This window comes from Tupaia chinensis, unplaced genomic scaffold (genome assembly GCF_000334495.1).
Source record: "Tupaia chinensis unplaced genomic scaffold, TupChi_1.0 Scaffold000516_1, whole genome shotgun sequence".
NCBI classification, from domain to species: domain Eukaryota; kingdom Metazoa; phylum Chordata; class Mammalia; order Scandentia; family Tupaiidae; genus Tupaia; species Tupaia belangeri.
The window spans coordinates 976,589-990,323 of record NW_006160029.1 but is presented as its reverse complement, the minus strand read 5'-3'; the positions used below and the strand labels follow the sequence as shown (position 1 = coordinate 990,323).

The following is a 13,735-nucleotide window of genomic DNA, read 5'->3' as shown; positions in this document are numbered from 1 at the left end:
GTGCTGGACTGCCCACATAGCTGACCACAGTTCGAGTCCCAGACCTTGTGGCTTGCTTTCTCACTTTCCCTCTCTCTTTCTCTCTCTCTTTCTCTGGTGAACTCATGTGAAAAAAATACTAATGATCATGAATTAAATAAAATAAGTAATTCCTAGTCTAGCCTAGTTCTCCAGACATGGGGGTACTCATAATTATTAGCCCCAAAATGAAAGGAATTATTTTCATACATCTAAAATATTTTTAACTATAAAAAATCCCCTGAAAAAATATATATAAGCCTAAAAATAAAATAATCCTATACAATACGACTAGACAACTTTCAAATTTCAATATAGGCAATGTAGCTAGTTTTTTTTTTTTTTTACATTTTTATATTTCATTTTCTTTTATACATTCAATCTTATTATTTAGCTTACAAAGCAAATACATCAACAGGTGAACCTTTCTCTTCAGTTCAGTTGATAAAACTATAAAATATCTTCAACAGATAATACCACATTTCTTTGTCCCATTAATGCTTTGCCTCTCTATTTTTCCCTCTAAATGTCCTTCCTCAGACCCTACTCTTTCACACACACTATATCTGGCATTTTATATCCATTTACTGTAGCTAGTTTTTATTCTGGATTATATTTTGCCTACATGATCTTGTCATAGACAAGTTTATGCTTTTTTAAAAAGGCAGTTTATAATTTATACCAGTATAGTAAGTAATTTTTAAATATTAGCTGCACTGAAATATATATTTCAGTGACTTTCAACTCTTTATGAAATATCTACCTTTACTACAACAGAAAGTGGGGATATGTTACATAATGTAAAACATATGTCCTTTAAATAGTAATGTAGTAATATTTGTGCTACTTAAAATAAATAATACCTCTGGCCAAACATTGCATTGCTGTTCTATACTAGAATATGCATTCTTTAAGGATAGATGCTTCAACATAGTCTTTGATATAGGTCCAGTGAATCAGTATTTTACTAGAATCTAGTAAATGATTTAAAGCTTTTCAAAAGCATGAGAATGAAGTAGACATATTGACAAATCAAAATTGTTAAAATAAATTTAATAAACATTATTAGATACAACCGAATAAAATTTCTAATCATGTTCACACTGACACTACAATGTAATTGTAGATTTGACAAAAACAAACAAACAAAAAACAGATATGAGGGCACCAAGCTGTTATTCTTTTTTTATTTTCTAAATTATTTATTTAAATTTTTAAATTTATTTATTATTGTTACTCAATTTGATGAGAGAGAGAAAAGGAGCATGAGAAAGCAAACTGCCAGGTCCAGGATTTGAACCATGGTCACCTATGTGGGAGTCCAGCACCTCAACCACCATACCACCTGCCAGCCCCAAGCTGTTATTCTTGAAACAGAATATTCCATGCTTTATGGCTAAAACAGTTGTAAACTCAATTAAAGATATTCCATAAGATAGCTTTTTTTTGAAGCCATTCTAACATAATAAAATTATAGTGAAACAAAGAAGATATTTAGCCTACATAAGCAGCAAGGTGTTATTTTGATCAGTCTTATCAATATTTTAGATTTTCTGTTGTAATGTAAGAATAAAAACAAACAAAAATTAGGTGTTTGGTACTATTCAAACTAATATGCAAATGTTTACACACTAAACACAGACCCAAAACAATTTTTAAAAATGTATATGATACACTCTTATATTCTTCCTCCCCTTTAATGCCTGAAGGTGCATGTGCCCTGGTGAAGACAGAAATGGAAAGAAACAGGCCACAGTTCTTTTTCTTTCATCTTCCATCCTCAGCATACCCGTATTTGCGCGGTGACTGGAATTCCAACTGCAGTAGGCCATGAAGGATCTGGGTTCCTTTGCAAAGTGCTTTACTAGCATGTTACACGCCTGGCCCCGTCCACACGCACTTTTAATCTAGGTGTGTGCTATGGCAACATTTATGTTTTGCCTGATTTCAAGTCTGTTTGTTCTCACTGAGCTTACTGAAGAACAGAGTTATGACCATGTTTGCACAGACTTCGCTTCTTGGAAAAATGTCCTGGGTGGAGATTTATTTTACTGGCTAATTGTCTATAATCAACCAAGTAAATAGAAACAAAAAAACAACTCGAGGAGGGAAGAAGAAAGAGAGATAAGGAGAAGGCAAGGAGAATTGAAAAGAGGAAAGAAGAGTAGCCAAGAAGGAGGAGGTAAGGAAGAGGAAGAAAAGTGAAAATCCGTAATATCTGATAAATGTTCTTACCTTCACCTTTTTTTTCTGCTTGTTTTGCTGTATTTTCTAATTTTTTCTGTTTTGCTGCTAAGAGTTCCCGTTTTAGTTGTCTTGCTTCTTTTCTGAGCTCTTCACTATAAAGCAAAAAAAAAAAAAAAAAGTTATGTAACTATAAAGTATACAGAGAAAAAACTGCTTAGCAAAAACAGAGTTACTGGCTTTCATGAACACTATAATAAATCTAAGAAAAACAGTGAATCTAAGAAAAATAGTAAATAATGTAATTCATTCATTTTGGTTTGGTACATGTGTTTTGTGATATGGTAACATAGGATATTTTTAAAGTTATACAATTTTTCATAATAGTGATATGAGTTAGAGTTACTATAAAATATATTTCCTTTCAACTGTATCAAACAGGAGAAGTGATTAAGTGACACATTATCCTCCTGAGTAACAAATTTAATATTCCAATTTCAATTTCATAATTTACGGAAGTCTTAAATCAAAATAAAATTTTTATTATAATTACCAGGGATTTAGCCCGGATATAAACAAAAAAGTGACTTCAAAACAATGAGTTCCTGAACTGGTACCAGTACCTATCATTTTACTAAGCAGCTACATGATAGGTAGATGTAATAATAATAAAGTTTTTTAAATAAAAACTTTTAAAACTGGGATCAATAGATGGTGTAATGATTATGTAGCTCCCACGTGGTCAACTGTGGTTTGAATCCTGGACCAGGTGGCTTAAAACTCATGCTGGGTATGTGTGCGTGTGTGCCAAAATCCTAAGAGGAGAACAGAGGAGAAAGGATTGCAGTGTGGCCATCCCCTCTGGGGGGTGATTTCTTGCTTCTGTCTCTCTGTTTCTCTCTGTCTCTCCAGCAAGCACACACACCCTATAAGAAAAACCTCTCTACGAAAAAAAAAAAAAAAAACTTTAAAAACTCATTAGAATTTCTAAATTCTAGTTTTAATTCATTTAACCACAATTTGGCATACAATTCCCTCTTCTGTAAGACTAACCAGGCCGGGGTATTCTGATGATTAATCTAATCATGTGTTAAGGGCAAACTGAGGACATAAATGTTGATTTCTGTGTAAGTTACTAGCTGAGTGATTTGTTCTTAGAGTTTTAGGGCTGGAGATTTGAACTCATGCTTTAGAAAAAATAGTATTAATTACTCATGTCATGAAGCTTTAGGGTCACTTTATAGTCAAGCATCTACTGTGTCTTCAACAAATGCCAGAGTGGATCATAGATATTCAGAGGTGATTGTAAGCATAAGCAGTCACTCTACTCTGGAAATGGTCTCCTCACATATCCAAGTCATGGTTTGGTGGACTCTGAAGTCTAGGTAGTCCCACCTCGACTCAACCTTTAGTGGTTCCTTCTGAGTCCAAATCCTACACCTTTTTATCACTGTTCTATATTAGAATTACCAAACCAACAGGCCTTACATTATACACAGCTCAGTTCTTTTGAACTTTTTTCCACATCAGATATGCACAGTCACATTTTGTGTCTGCTTGGCTTGCAAGATCTTGAATTTTTAAATTTCCCTGTCTAATCAAAGTTTATTACTTTTTAACTTTTTAAGTCGTTCATTCCTACTACACTGTGCTCATTCTTATAATAGTAAGTCAGCTCATTAATCATAGCTCATGGTATAGTCTAACCTAATTGGCTCTTTAACCATTCTTAATGCTATGGTCAGCCATTTCACTGATGCCCTCATGGGACCTTCAATTATCTTAACTTGTTGGACCTGTAAAAATATCCCAATCACCTGAAAGAACTTGTTAACAACATATTCTGGGAGGCAAACCTCCAGAATACATGATGACTTTAGATGTGGGATTTGCCCTTGTACGAGTTTCCCAGCTAATCATAGTGTACGCGCAGATCTGGAGCCCAGTGCCTTCAAATTCCACCATGCTTTAGAAACATCTTCTACAATAGCAAGGACTCCCACTTCACTGACCTTTTCATTCAGCAAACACACATGCTCAAATTTCCCTGGACTCTGCTTGAATCAACTGATTATTATCTTCACAAATGGACTCCACTACTGAAAGAACAGTTTATATATACAGTCTATTTCAACCGCTAACTTCTTAATCTTCTGTAATCTATCCCTCTCAAACTGTACTGAAACTGCTTCTATATCAACCAAATTCAATGGCCTCTTCTTAGTTATCTTCTTCCTCTTTGGCCTCTCATTTAGGCCTAAGCTAGGCATTGACGGTAAGAGTCACAAAGCGCTGTTACATGTGAGAGAGATTGGAAAACGGTGTAAACACTGACTCATGGAAGGCAGGGGGTACAGGCTGAGGTAAGTTTAAAGCCTTGTCATTAGGAGGATAATGGTTTCACAATCAAATAGGGATCTGAGAAGGAAGAGATTTAGGTAAGAAGGTAATAACTTTGAGTTTGGGCATTAACGAGTTTGTAGTTATATTGAGACAATTGGTCTACTGTCCATCTATATCTGAGTTCTTGAGATATGGCTAATCTGAATTGAGATGTATCAGAAGTGTAAAACACACATACACACTGATTTCAAAGACTTAGCACAAAAAAAAAAAGAAAAAGAATGTAAGATATCACATTCTAAAACACTATTAGAGGCAACAGAATATTATTATTTCAAGAATTAACTGTGGATTTAGGAAATTCTGATTTAGAAGCTAACTCCATCACTTATTGGCTGGGTAATTTCAGGATAGTTACATAACCTGCCTGAAGGTCAGTTTCCTCCACAATAAAATAGGGGTAGGGTATGTGAAATATTGAACACAAAATCTGTTTAATAAATGGTAGCTATTATTATTTTGGTAGCTGTTTAGAATAGCACTAACTGCTGTTAAGAGTTGTCTGTCACGTGAGAATATTTCTTTTTCATGTTATTTATTTTAAGTGAGTACTACTTCTACTATACATGAAAAAAGTCTGTTCATAATTTTAAAAGGGCAATGAATGCATAATGCTTGCTTCTAAAAATCTATCTTTAAATAGTCAAAGATTTAGATATACTATTGAAGTAGCTACACAATATACAAACTTAACCATGATGAATAAAAACTCAGAAAGGACTAGGTTAGGCAAAGAAAGGTAGATATATACAGATTATTAAGACTTGCTATGTATGCTGAATTTTTCAAGTGAGTGAAGATTTATAACTGACATATTCTTTCAGATTATTCAAAAACATTTGCTAGTACTAGTAGAATCCATAATGCTTGTAATGAAGTGCACGTTTTTAAACTAACCTTTAGATTGCAGTCGAATGTTAGGGTTTCTGGTCTTATAATCCTTGGAATATAATCATATCCACAAGCACAGAGTATGTTTAAATCTTGGGGTTGGCGGTGGTGTGGTGGTTAAGGGGGCTGGACTTCCACATGGCTGACTGTGGTTTGATTCCTGAACCTGGTGGCTTGCTTTCTCACTTTCTCTCTTTCTCTCTCGCTCTCTCTCTCCCTCACTCTGTCCCTCTCTGGTTAAATTAAATAAACAAATAAATACAGTTAAGTGAAATGATTTAAAAAAAAATATGTTTAAAGTGAGAAAGAAAATAGTAAGCGTGTAGTATGTGTCACTGTATTCCTTCAAAGTATGTGGGCTAGCTTTGAATTTTCTTGGGCCCCTCAGAGCCTAGTTCCTGCTTGAATGGTGAAAAAAAACCCTGGCTTTTATAAATTGCTATTAACTTTAAACTAACTTTTTCTCTAATAGGTATGTTTATAATTTGAATTAATTTAAAATTTTCTCTTCTTTGCATTTATTTATTACTTTTTTTTTTATTTTCAGGTTTTTGCCATAGGGCACGTATGCTTATTGAAGAAAGAGAGACAGTGAGAGGGAAAGTGAGAAATCACCCCCTTGGTGGGGGAAGGCCAGGCCACAATCCTTTATCTTCCATTATCCTCCTGGGATTTTGGTCATGCACACACATGTGCCTACTGTGATTTTCAAGCCTTCAGATCCGGGACTCAAACCACAGTTAGTCTGGTGGTTTAACTACCACGTCACCTGCTGGCCCTGAATTAATGTGAATTTTAATATTGCCTATATATCACCATTGTCATTCTGCACTGCATATATATATATATTTTAAATCTGGTATGTCTGTACTATGTCCTGCCCTAATGGGAAAAAAAAAAATCTTTAAAAAAAATCAGCTTAATGAAAATATAAGCAGGCTAAAAATTACAGTAGCCCTAATATATTTAGTAAAGCAAAGAAATTACTAATTCATTCAACAATGTCTGTAGCACATAATATTTGTACAGTACCATTTTAGGTCTGGCACAGAATTTTAGAAAAATAAGGAAAGGGAATCTAATGTTGCTAGGTTCTTTGAATCAGTTACCTACTTCCCCACTTAATCTTCTCAAAAACTTGTGATAAAGACCTTTTAAAGGTAAGAAGGCTAAGATTTAGGGAGATTAAGTAAATATCTTGCCTGCAGTAACACAGTAAGAGACAGAGCTAGAATTAAAAATGTGACTATCCGAATTCTAAGTCTAAGCTCTTTACACGATGCCACATCTGAAACCTTGAGAAAGTCTCCAAGGAGCTTAAATTCCAAGGAGGGAAGTAAACTATGTACATTAATGATAAAAACACAACACAACACAACACAACAAAACAAAAACAGTGCATAGTAGGAGCCAGAAGGTGGTATAGTGGTAAAGTACAATGTTCTGTGAGGCACCCTCACATGGGAGGTTCCTGGTTCAAGTCCAAAGACCTCCCTGAGCACAATGGGGATACATTTGCCCGTGTTCCTGGGCTGGGTGAGAGCTGGAAATTGATCACTGCACCCCCTTGATCATGCACCCCACTTTCTTTATCTTTCTCTCTCCCTGTTTCTCTCATGGAAGAGACTAAAAAAAAAAAAAAAAAGGCATAATAAAAAGCAATAGCTGTCATGACAAACAACTGACAAGTATTTTGGGGCCAGCAGGTGATGGGTTGTTAAGGTACTGGACTCCCACATGGCCGACCACGGTTCAAATCCGAGACCTGGCGGCTTTCTCACTTTCTCCTCCTTTCACTCTCTCTGCCTCTTTGGTCAAATTAAAAATTAAATAATAATAACAAACAAATGACAAGTATTTTGAAATTAAGTGAAGGAACAATTCTGCAGGTGAAGTTTACTGTAGGCTCTGTAAGAAATGGCTCCACTGAGGAGGCATTGGAACTGGGCACTGAAAGACGAGTAGGGTTTAGCCAGGTAGAGGCAGAATGAAGAGGCATCTAAACAGTCTGCCTAATCCAACAGAGAGGTAGGAAAACACAGGGTGTGTACTAAAACAGGAAGGAATTTGGCTATAGTATAAAATAATTCAAAGGGGGGAAGAATAAATAGTAACAAAATATAGAGCTGGGAGGAGAATCTGGAGTTGTCTGAAAAGTCAAAGTGAGAGTATTTTGTTTCAATTTTTCTGTATCTTTACCTTCCATATTTTTTCACAACCAATTTATCAATTGTTCTTATTGTTTACCTATTACTCATCCATTTTAATAGCTTGCTAGTAATCCAGATATTCTTTAAATTGCTCTTTCAGAAGTAATGTATGACTTCAATTAAAATTCCATTGGCTTTCATTTATTGTAGATTGGAACTTAAATCTTCAGAAAACCTGACTTTTTGATCACCCTACCTCTCTCTGCCCCTCTCTTATTTCGGACATACTGTCATGCTATATTTCCTTTTTCCCCTTTAATATTCTTTCTGGTCCTTTCATCCTCTTCTCCTATAACTTAGGTGCTTCTTAGTTGTCTAGACTCAATTTTCTCTTTTCCTCCCCCTTCTCTAGAAATTTCTATAAAATCAAGATTATTAGCCTGATGCTCTTTACATATTTCCACTCTCAAGCTTAACTTCACATTTCCAACTGTTGGATGAGTATTTACACTAGACATCTCACAAATGCATCATATTTACCACTTTCAAAGTCAAATTTTGGACTGGCTCTGAGGTCCCACCAACAAGAAGCCAGATCTCATAGACTGACTGAAGGGTCAAGTTCTGGCAGTGATGGCATGAAAAACATGCTGCACATAAGTATGTGCATGCCCAAGATGGAGAAATGAAAGAGAAGGGATTGTGGTATAACCATGCCCCACTGTGTGTGGGGGTACTTTTCCCCTCTACCTTCTGTCTCTCTGGTGAGCACATTAGTCAAATTTTGATCATCTTAGCTCCTCAAAAAAAAAAAAAATCTTATTCTTCTTTCCTATTTATGATAAAGCCTCTGCCGGCACCCTCTCCTTTCAAGATCACTACTTTTCTTGCTCCACCTTTACTTTTCCCTTTACAAAGTCTCTTCCTTTCTGTGGTTAGTGACAGCAGTCTAGTTTGGGCCACCATAATTTCATTATTGGAAGTCTCCTAATGACCCACTGAATGAAAGCTGATTTTGATTTGCTACCTTAGCTTTAAGCAAAACATTCCCAATACATCTGAATACATTATGAATGAGTAAACGCACAGTAAAGTTTTTTTTTTTTTGAGAGGTTTTTGCTATAGGGTGCGTGCGCTCGCCAGACAGACAGAGAGAGACAGAGAGACAGAAAGCGAGAAATCACCCCCTAGGGGGGATGGTCACGCCGCAATCCCTTCTCCTCCATTCTCCTCTCAGGATCTTAGGCATGCACGCACACGCACCCAGCGTGGGTTCTAAGCCACCGGGTCTGGCACACAAACTGCGGTTGACTATGTGGGAGTCCAGCGACATAGCCATTATGCTAACTGCTGGCTCCCAATGTACAGTAAAGTTTTGAAAACTAAATTATGTTAGTATGTTTACATTTTATTCAGACTGTAGTATTTTATTAAAATAATTTTTAAATATTCTGCCATTTTATTTCATTGTGTAGCTTTTGACCTTGAGATGAAGATTTAAAAAGGCTTGAGGTGCTAGACTCACACATGGCCAACCGTGGTTCAAATCCAGGACCTAGCAGCTTGCTCTCACTTTCCCACTCTCTCTCTGTTTCTTTCTGGTCAAATTAAAAAAAATAATAACGATGAGGCCAGCAGATGGCATAGTAGTTATACTGCTGGACTTTCACATAGTGAACCATGGTTTGAGTCCCAGACTAGTGGTGTGAAATTCATGTGGGGCACGTGTGCGTGGGTACCCATGATCCCAGGAGGAGAATGGAGAAGAAGAGACTGTGGCATGGCCATCTTCCCCTGGAGGGTGATTACTTTCCCTCTCACTGTCTCTGTCTGGCAAGTACATGTGCCTTAAGGCAAAAAAAAAAAAAAACTCTGAAAAAATTAAATAATAATAATGATGAATAAAATTTTTCTAAAAAAATAAAAAAGGCACTGTCAACTATTTCACAAAACTTTCAGTCAGTTTTTTTCTCTCAGATACTTTTCTTATTTTTATTTTCTCTAGTTCCCAGAAATGTGCCTTAGGAAAATTCTGAATTATATTCATTCTTTCTTCTTATAGCGTGAGAAATAGTCTCTTACTGTAAGAGTGCTAAACTCAAGCACTGACCTTCTCCAACATTCACCTTCAAGAAAAAATGGTAAAGATTATCAAGACCTGAGTGTTTGATATGTCTTTGAAAGTATTTTAATCTACAAAAGTAGAATGTAACATGTATAAGTTTCTTGCATAAGACAGTAGATGAGATCTCGTTAAACAAGCTGCTGGTTATACACATGCCCATTATAGACCATTGCTTCTTGGTCTATGGATGTAGCACCTGCAGTTGGCTTAAGCCTGTTATTTCCCAACATCTGATAAAAACTCATAACACACGGAAGTGATTGAAAACCAAATACTATACCCTTCATGGTTTTTAGTCTGCTGCTTTAATCGACAAAGATTCTTTGTCATGAAACTACAGTTTGGTTGCTGATGAAATCATAAAATAACTATAATAAAAGTCCATGATATGTATTAAAACTAAAAGGTTATGGCACAGATTTCAGAAATATGGTGTCATCAGCTAGAGTAGACATTCAGGTTAACTGTATTTCAGAGAATATTATACTGTAGTTACACATGAATTGTGAAAAAATTTGTGTGTGTGTATATATATTATATATACATATGTGTGTGTATATATATGTATATATTCTCCAACAATTGGCTAACAGAATAAAATTAGAGAAACCTCCTTGTGTGTTCAAAGTTCTGTTCTAACTATTACTAGTGGTATGGCATTGAACAACCCCAATCTATGATTCCTCACTTGGAAATAAGAATGGTAGTAAGGTGTTGTAAGAAAAAAAAAAAAATCCATGGAAGTTACTTAATCCCAGAAAACTCTTTGCATTATTATTGTTGTTGTTGTTCTTAACTCTACTAATAGCACTACTTCTATTCTTACTGTGTACAAAATTGATTACTGACAAAATGAGATCCTAATCTAACTGAAGAGATTAAATAGGCAAATCCTTCCATTGTCTTTCCCCATAGAATTATAGATTTCAAACCTTACTGATAATTGGGCCCGGCAGGTGGCATGGTGGTTAAGGCACTGGATTCCCACATGGCTGACTGTGGTTCAAGTTCCAGACCTAGCAGTTTGAAAATCATATCACACATGTGTGTATGTGTGTCCCAAATCTCAAGAGCAGAATGGAGTCACTTTCCCTCTCATTGTCTCTCTCTCTCTCTCTCTGGTGAGTGCACATGCTCTATGGCAAAAACCTTTTTTTAAAAAAAAGCTTACTGATAAGTTTTAGTGCATGATGCACTGTTTAGATTAAAAACTGTATGCTATGAAAATTGAGAAATATGGACCAGCTTAATAGCCTAGTGATTAAGGGAGTCAGATCCCACATGGCCAATCACATAGTTTGAGTCCTGACCCTGGCAGCTTGAAAAACAAAAGCACGTGTGTGTGTGTGTGTGTGTGTGTGTGTGTACCCCAAACACAGAAAAGATGTAGAAATGGAGGGAAAAAGACTGCAGTATAACTATGCCCCATTAGGGGGTGCTGATTCCTCTTCCTCTCTCCGTCTTTGTCTTTCTCTGGTGAGTGCATGTGCCCTCTGGCAAATAAATTAAAAGAGAGAAAGAGAAGAAAGAGAGAACTACAAAAGCTTTTTTTTTTTTTTTTTAATGAAGGAATCACAAAATTCCTATCCCCTAATTCTAGTCACTAAATGAAAATTTCTCATTTCTTTATTATAATCTAGTTGAAATGGTAAAGAAAAACAAGTCAATAACAAAATACAGATATACTTACAAATTCTAGGATGGAGGTTAACAGAGAACTTACATTATTCTAGTCTAAGTGATTCTGAAAGGCATCTATCAGAAGGTAAACTTTAATCTGAGAGATAATGCCTATTTCCCCTTTGTAATCTGCTACACCAATACTAAGGAATAAATAGAAAGATATAGCCCCATTCTTAGTATATTACAATTTAGAAAGAAGACAAGGAGGAACATAAATTCACTTGCATTATAGCCTTTAGATTTATAGTCACTCCTTTCATGGGAAAGATCACATGCATTTTAAAATAAAAATATTAGATATCTAATATAAATTGCCATTAATCTTCATAAAATCTCACTCAAATCTTCAAAAATTTTATTGTTTTCTCAAACAGATTAAATAAGAGTGAATACTGTTGAAAGTCATAAAAGTCAACAGTAGGTGATACTGGTATTCTGTCTAACCACCAAGAAAAAAACTTCAGAATCAAAAGTGCTATTTCATAACAAGAACTTGGCCTAGCCAATATTTCACAGAAGTAGAATAAATTTGCCATGACAGAAATTCGGTCTTAAGCCATATGTCTATTCCACAATCCAACTTTACAGAAGATATTAATTCAATATGAAAAACAAATGAGATTTCCACTTGTAGTAAGGCAGCATACTAGATAACCTGAAAACACCCTTGTGATCAAGTACCTAAAAATACTAAGTAGAGTACATTAAGAACAAAACAAAACAAAAACCTTTAAAAATAGTGCTAGGGTAGTCAGGGTTTGAAAAACAAGTAGAGGACTGAAAACTAGAGCAAGAAACATTGGAACTATCATCGGAACACTCAGAGTTAGTGGTCTCACTATCCTACAATGTGGGTTTTAAGAATCTTGAGGATAGACCTAGTATTCCCATACATAAAACTAAGATCCTCCACTCATTGACAAGGTGGGAATAAACACATCTACAAACACAGGAAGACCACAAGAAGCTTCTCTCAGGTCCAGCCATGCAAGCAAGGTCTTAAGTTAAACAATACTCTCAGGGTATAGAAGGAGTATTCTTAATTAAAATCAACAGGCATACTATAAGGCATCTATTTAGGACCAAAGATAAATCTCTGCTGAAGGAAGGCATCTCAATCCATACTTCACAGAATTCTGAAAAGATGAGTTCCAAAAAAAAATTAACTACTAATAAAAACATTTCAATACATGCAGGGAAATAAAGCATTAAGAATGAGAATCAGGGACCAGCAGTTAGCATAATGGCTATGTCGCTGGACTCCCACATGATCGACCGTGGTTCAAGTCCCGGATTCGGCAGTTTAAACTCATGCCGGGCACGTGTGCGTGCGTGCCCAAGATCCCAAGAGGAGAATGGAGGAGAAGGGATTGCAGCATGGCCATCCCCCCTTGGGGGTGATTTCTCGCTTTCTCTCTCTCTGTCTCTCTCTGTCTTTCTGGCAAGCGCACGTGCCCTATAGCGAAAACCTCTCCAAAAAAAAAAAAAAAAGAATGAGAATCAGAGGAACAACAAGTAAGAGAACCTGACACTCAAGCTTTTCGATACTACAAAAATAAAACATGTATGTTTATAAAATAAGAGACAACAAAAATATTGAATAGATGATCAACAAGAACTGAAAAAAGAACCAAAATAACTTCTAAAAAGAATGATAAAACAATCAAAGTTAAACTTAATACGTTAAATAAATAACTTACAAAATATAGCTGAAGAGAGAATGGTGAACTAGAAGGTATGTTTGAAACCATACATAACACAGGACATAAAACAGAAAAAAAAAAAAAACAGGAATGAGAGGTTAACCCATGAAACAGAGGGTGCAAAAGTGCACTACATGTGTTAGTAGACGCAGAAAGAGAAAAAAGAGAGACTAAGATTGAGACAGCATCTGAAACAATATCTGAACATTTTCCAGAATTGAAGAAAAACACGAGTCCTCAGATTCAGAAAGCTCAATGAGGGCTGGCTGCTGGCATGGTTGTAATACAACGTTCTGAGAAGCTGGAATCACATGGGAAGGTCCCTGGTTTGCATCCTGTGGCTCCTGAACACACTGGACATGCGTGTGTGTACCTATGATCCAGGCTGGCTGAGCCTGGGGTGCACTGTGATGTGAAGACCCTGTCAGGGGGTGCCTTTCTCTGTCTTTCTTGTTTCTCTCTCTCATGGAAGAAATGAATGATTAAAAAAAAAAAATGAAGTCCAAGCAAGATAAATAAAAAGAAAAGCCACGTGCAGATATATTGTAATAAAAATGCAGAGCACCTAAGACAAGGTG

General features: G+C 35.9%; 1 protein-coding gene across 1 annotated transcript in view; it reads right to left on the bottom strand.

The window, feature by feature from the left end:
- CWC27 (CWC27 spliceosome associated cyclophilin) overlaps positions 1–13,735 on the bottom strand; it is a 239,838-nt gene that overhangs the window by 104,995 nt on the left and 121,108 nt on the right. Inside the window, exon 11 of the mRNA XM_027775064.1 lies at positions 2,254–2,357. Within this exon, the coding sequence (XP_027630865.1) occupies positions 2,254–2,357 (104 nt within the window). The remainder of the gene's footprint in view (positions 1–2,253; positions 2,358–13,735) is intronic.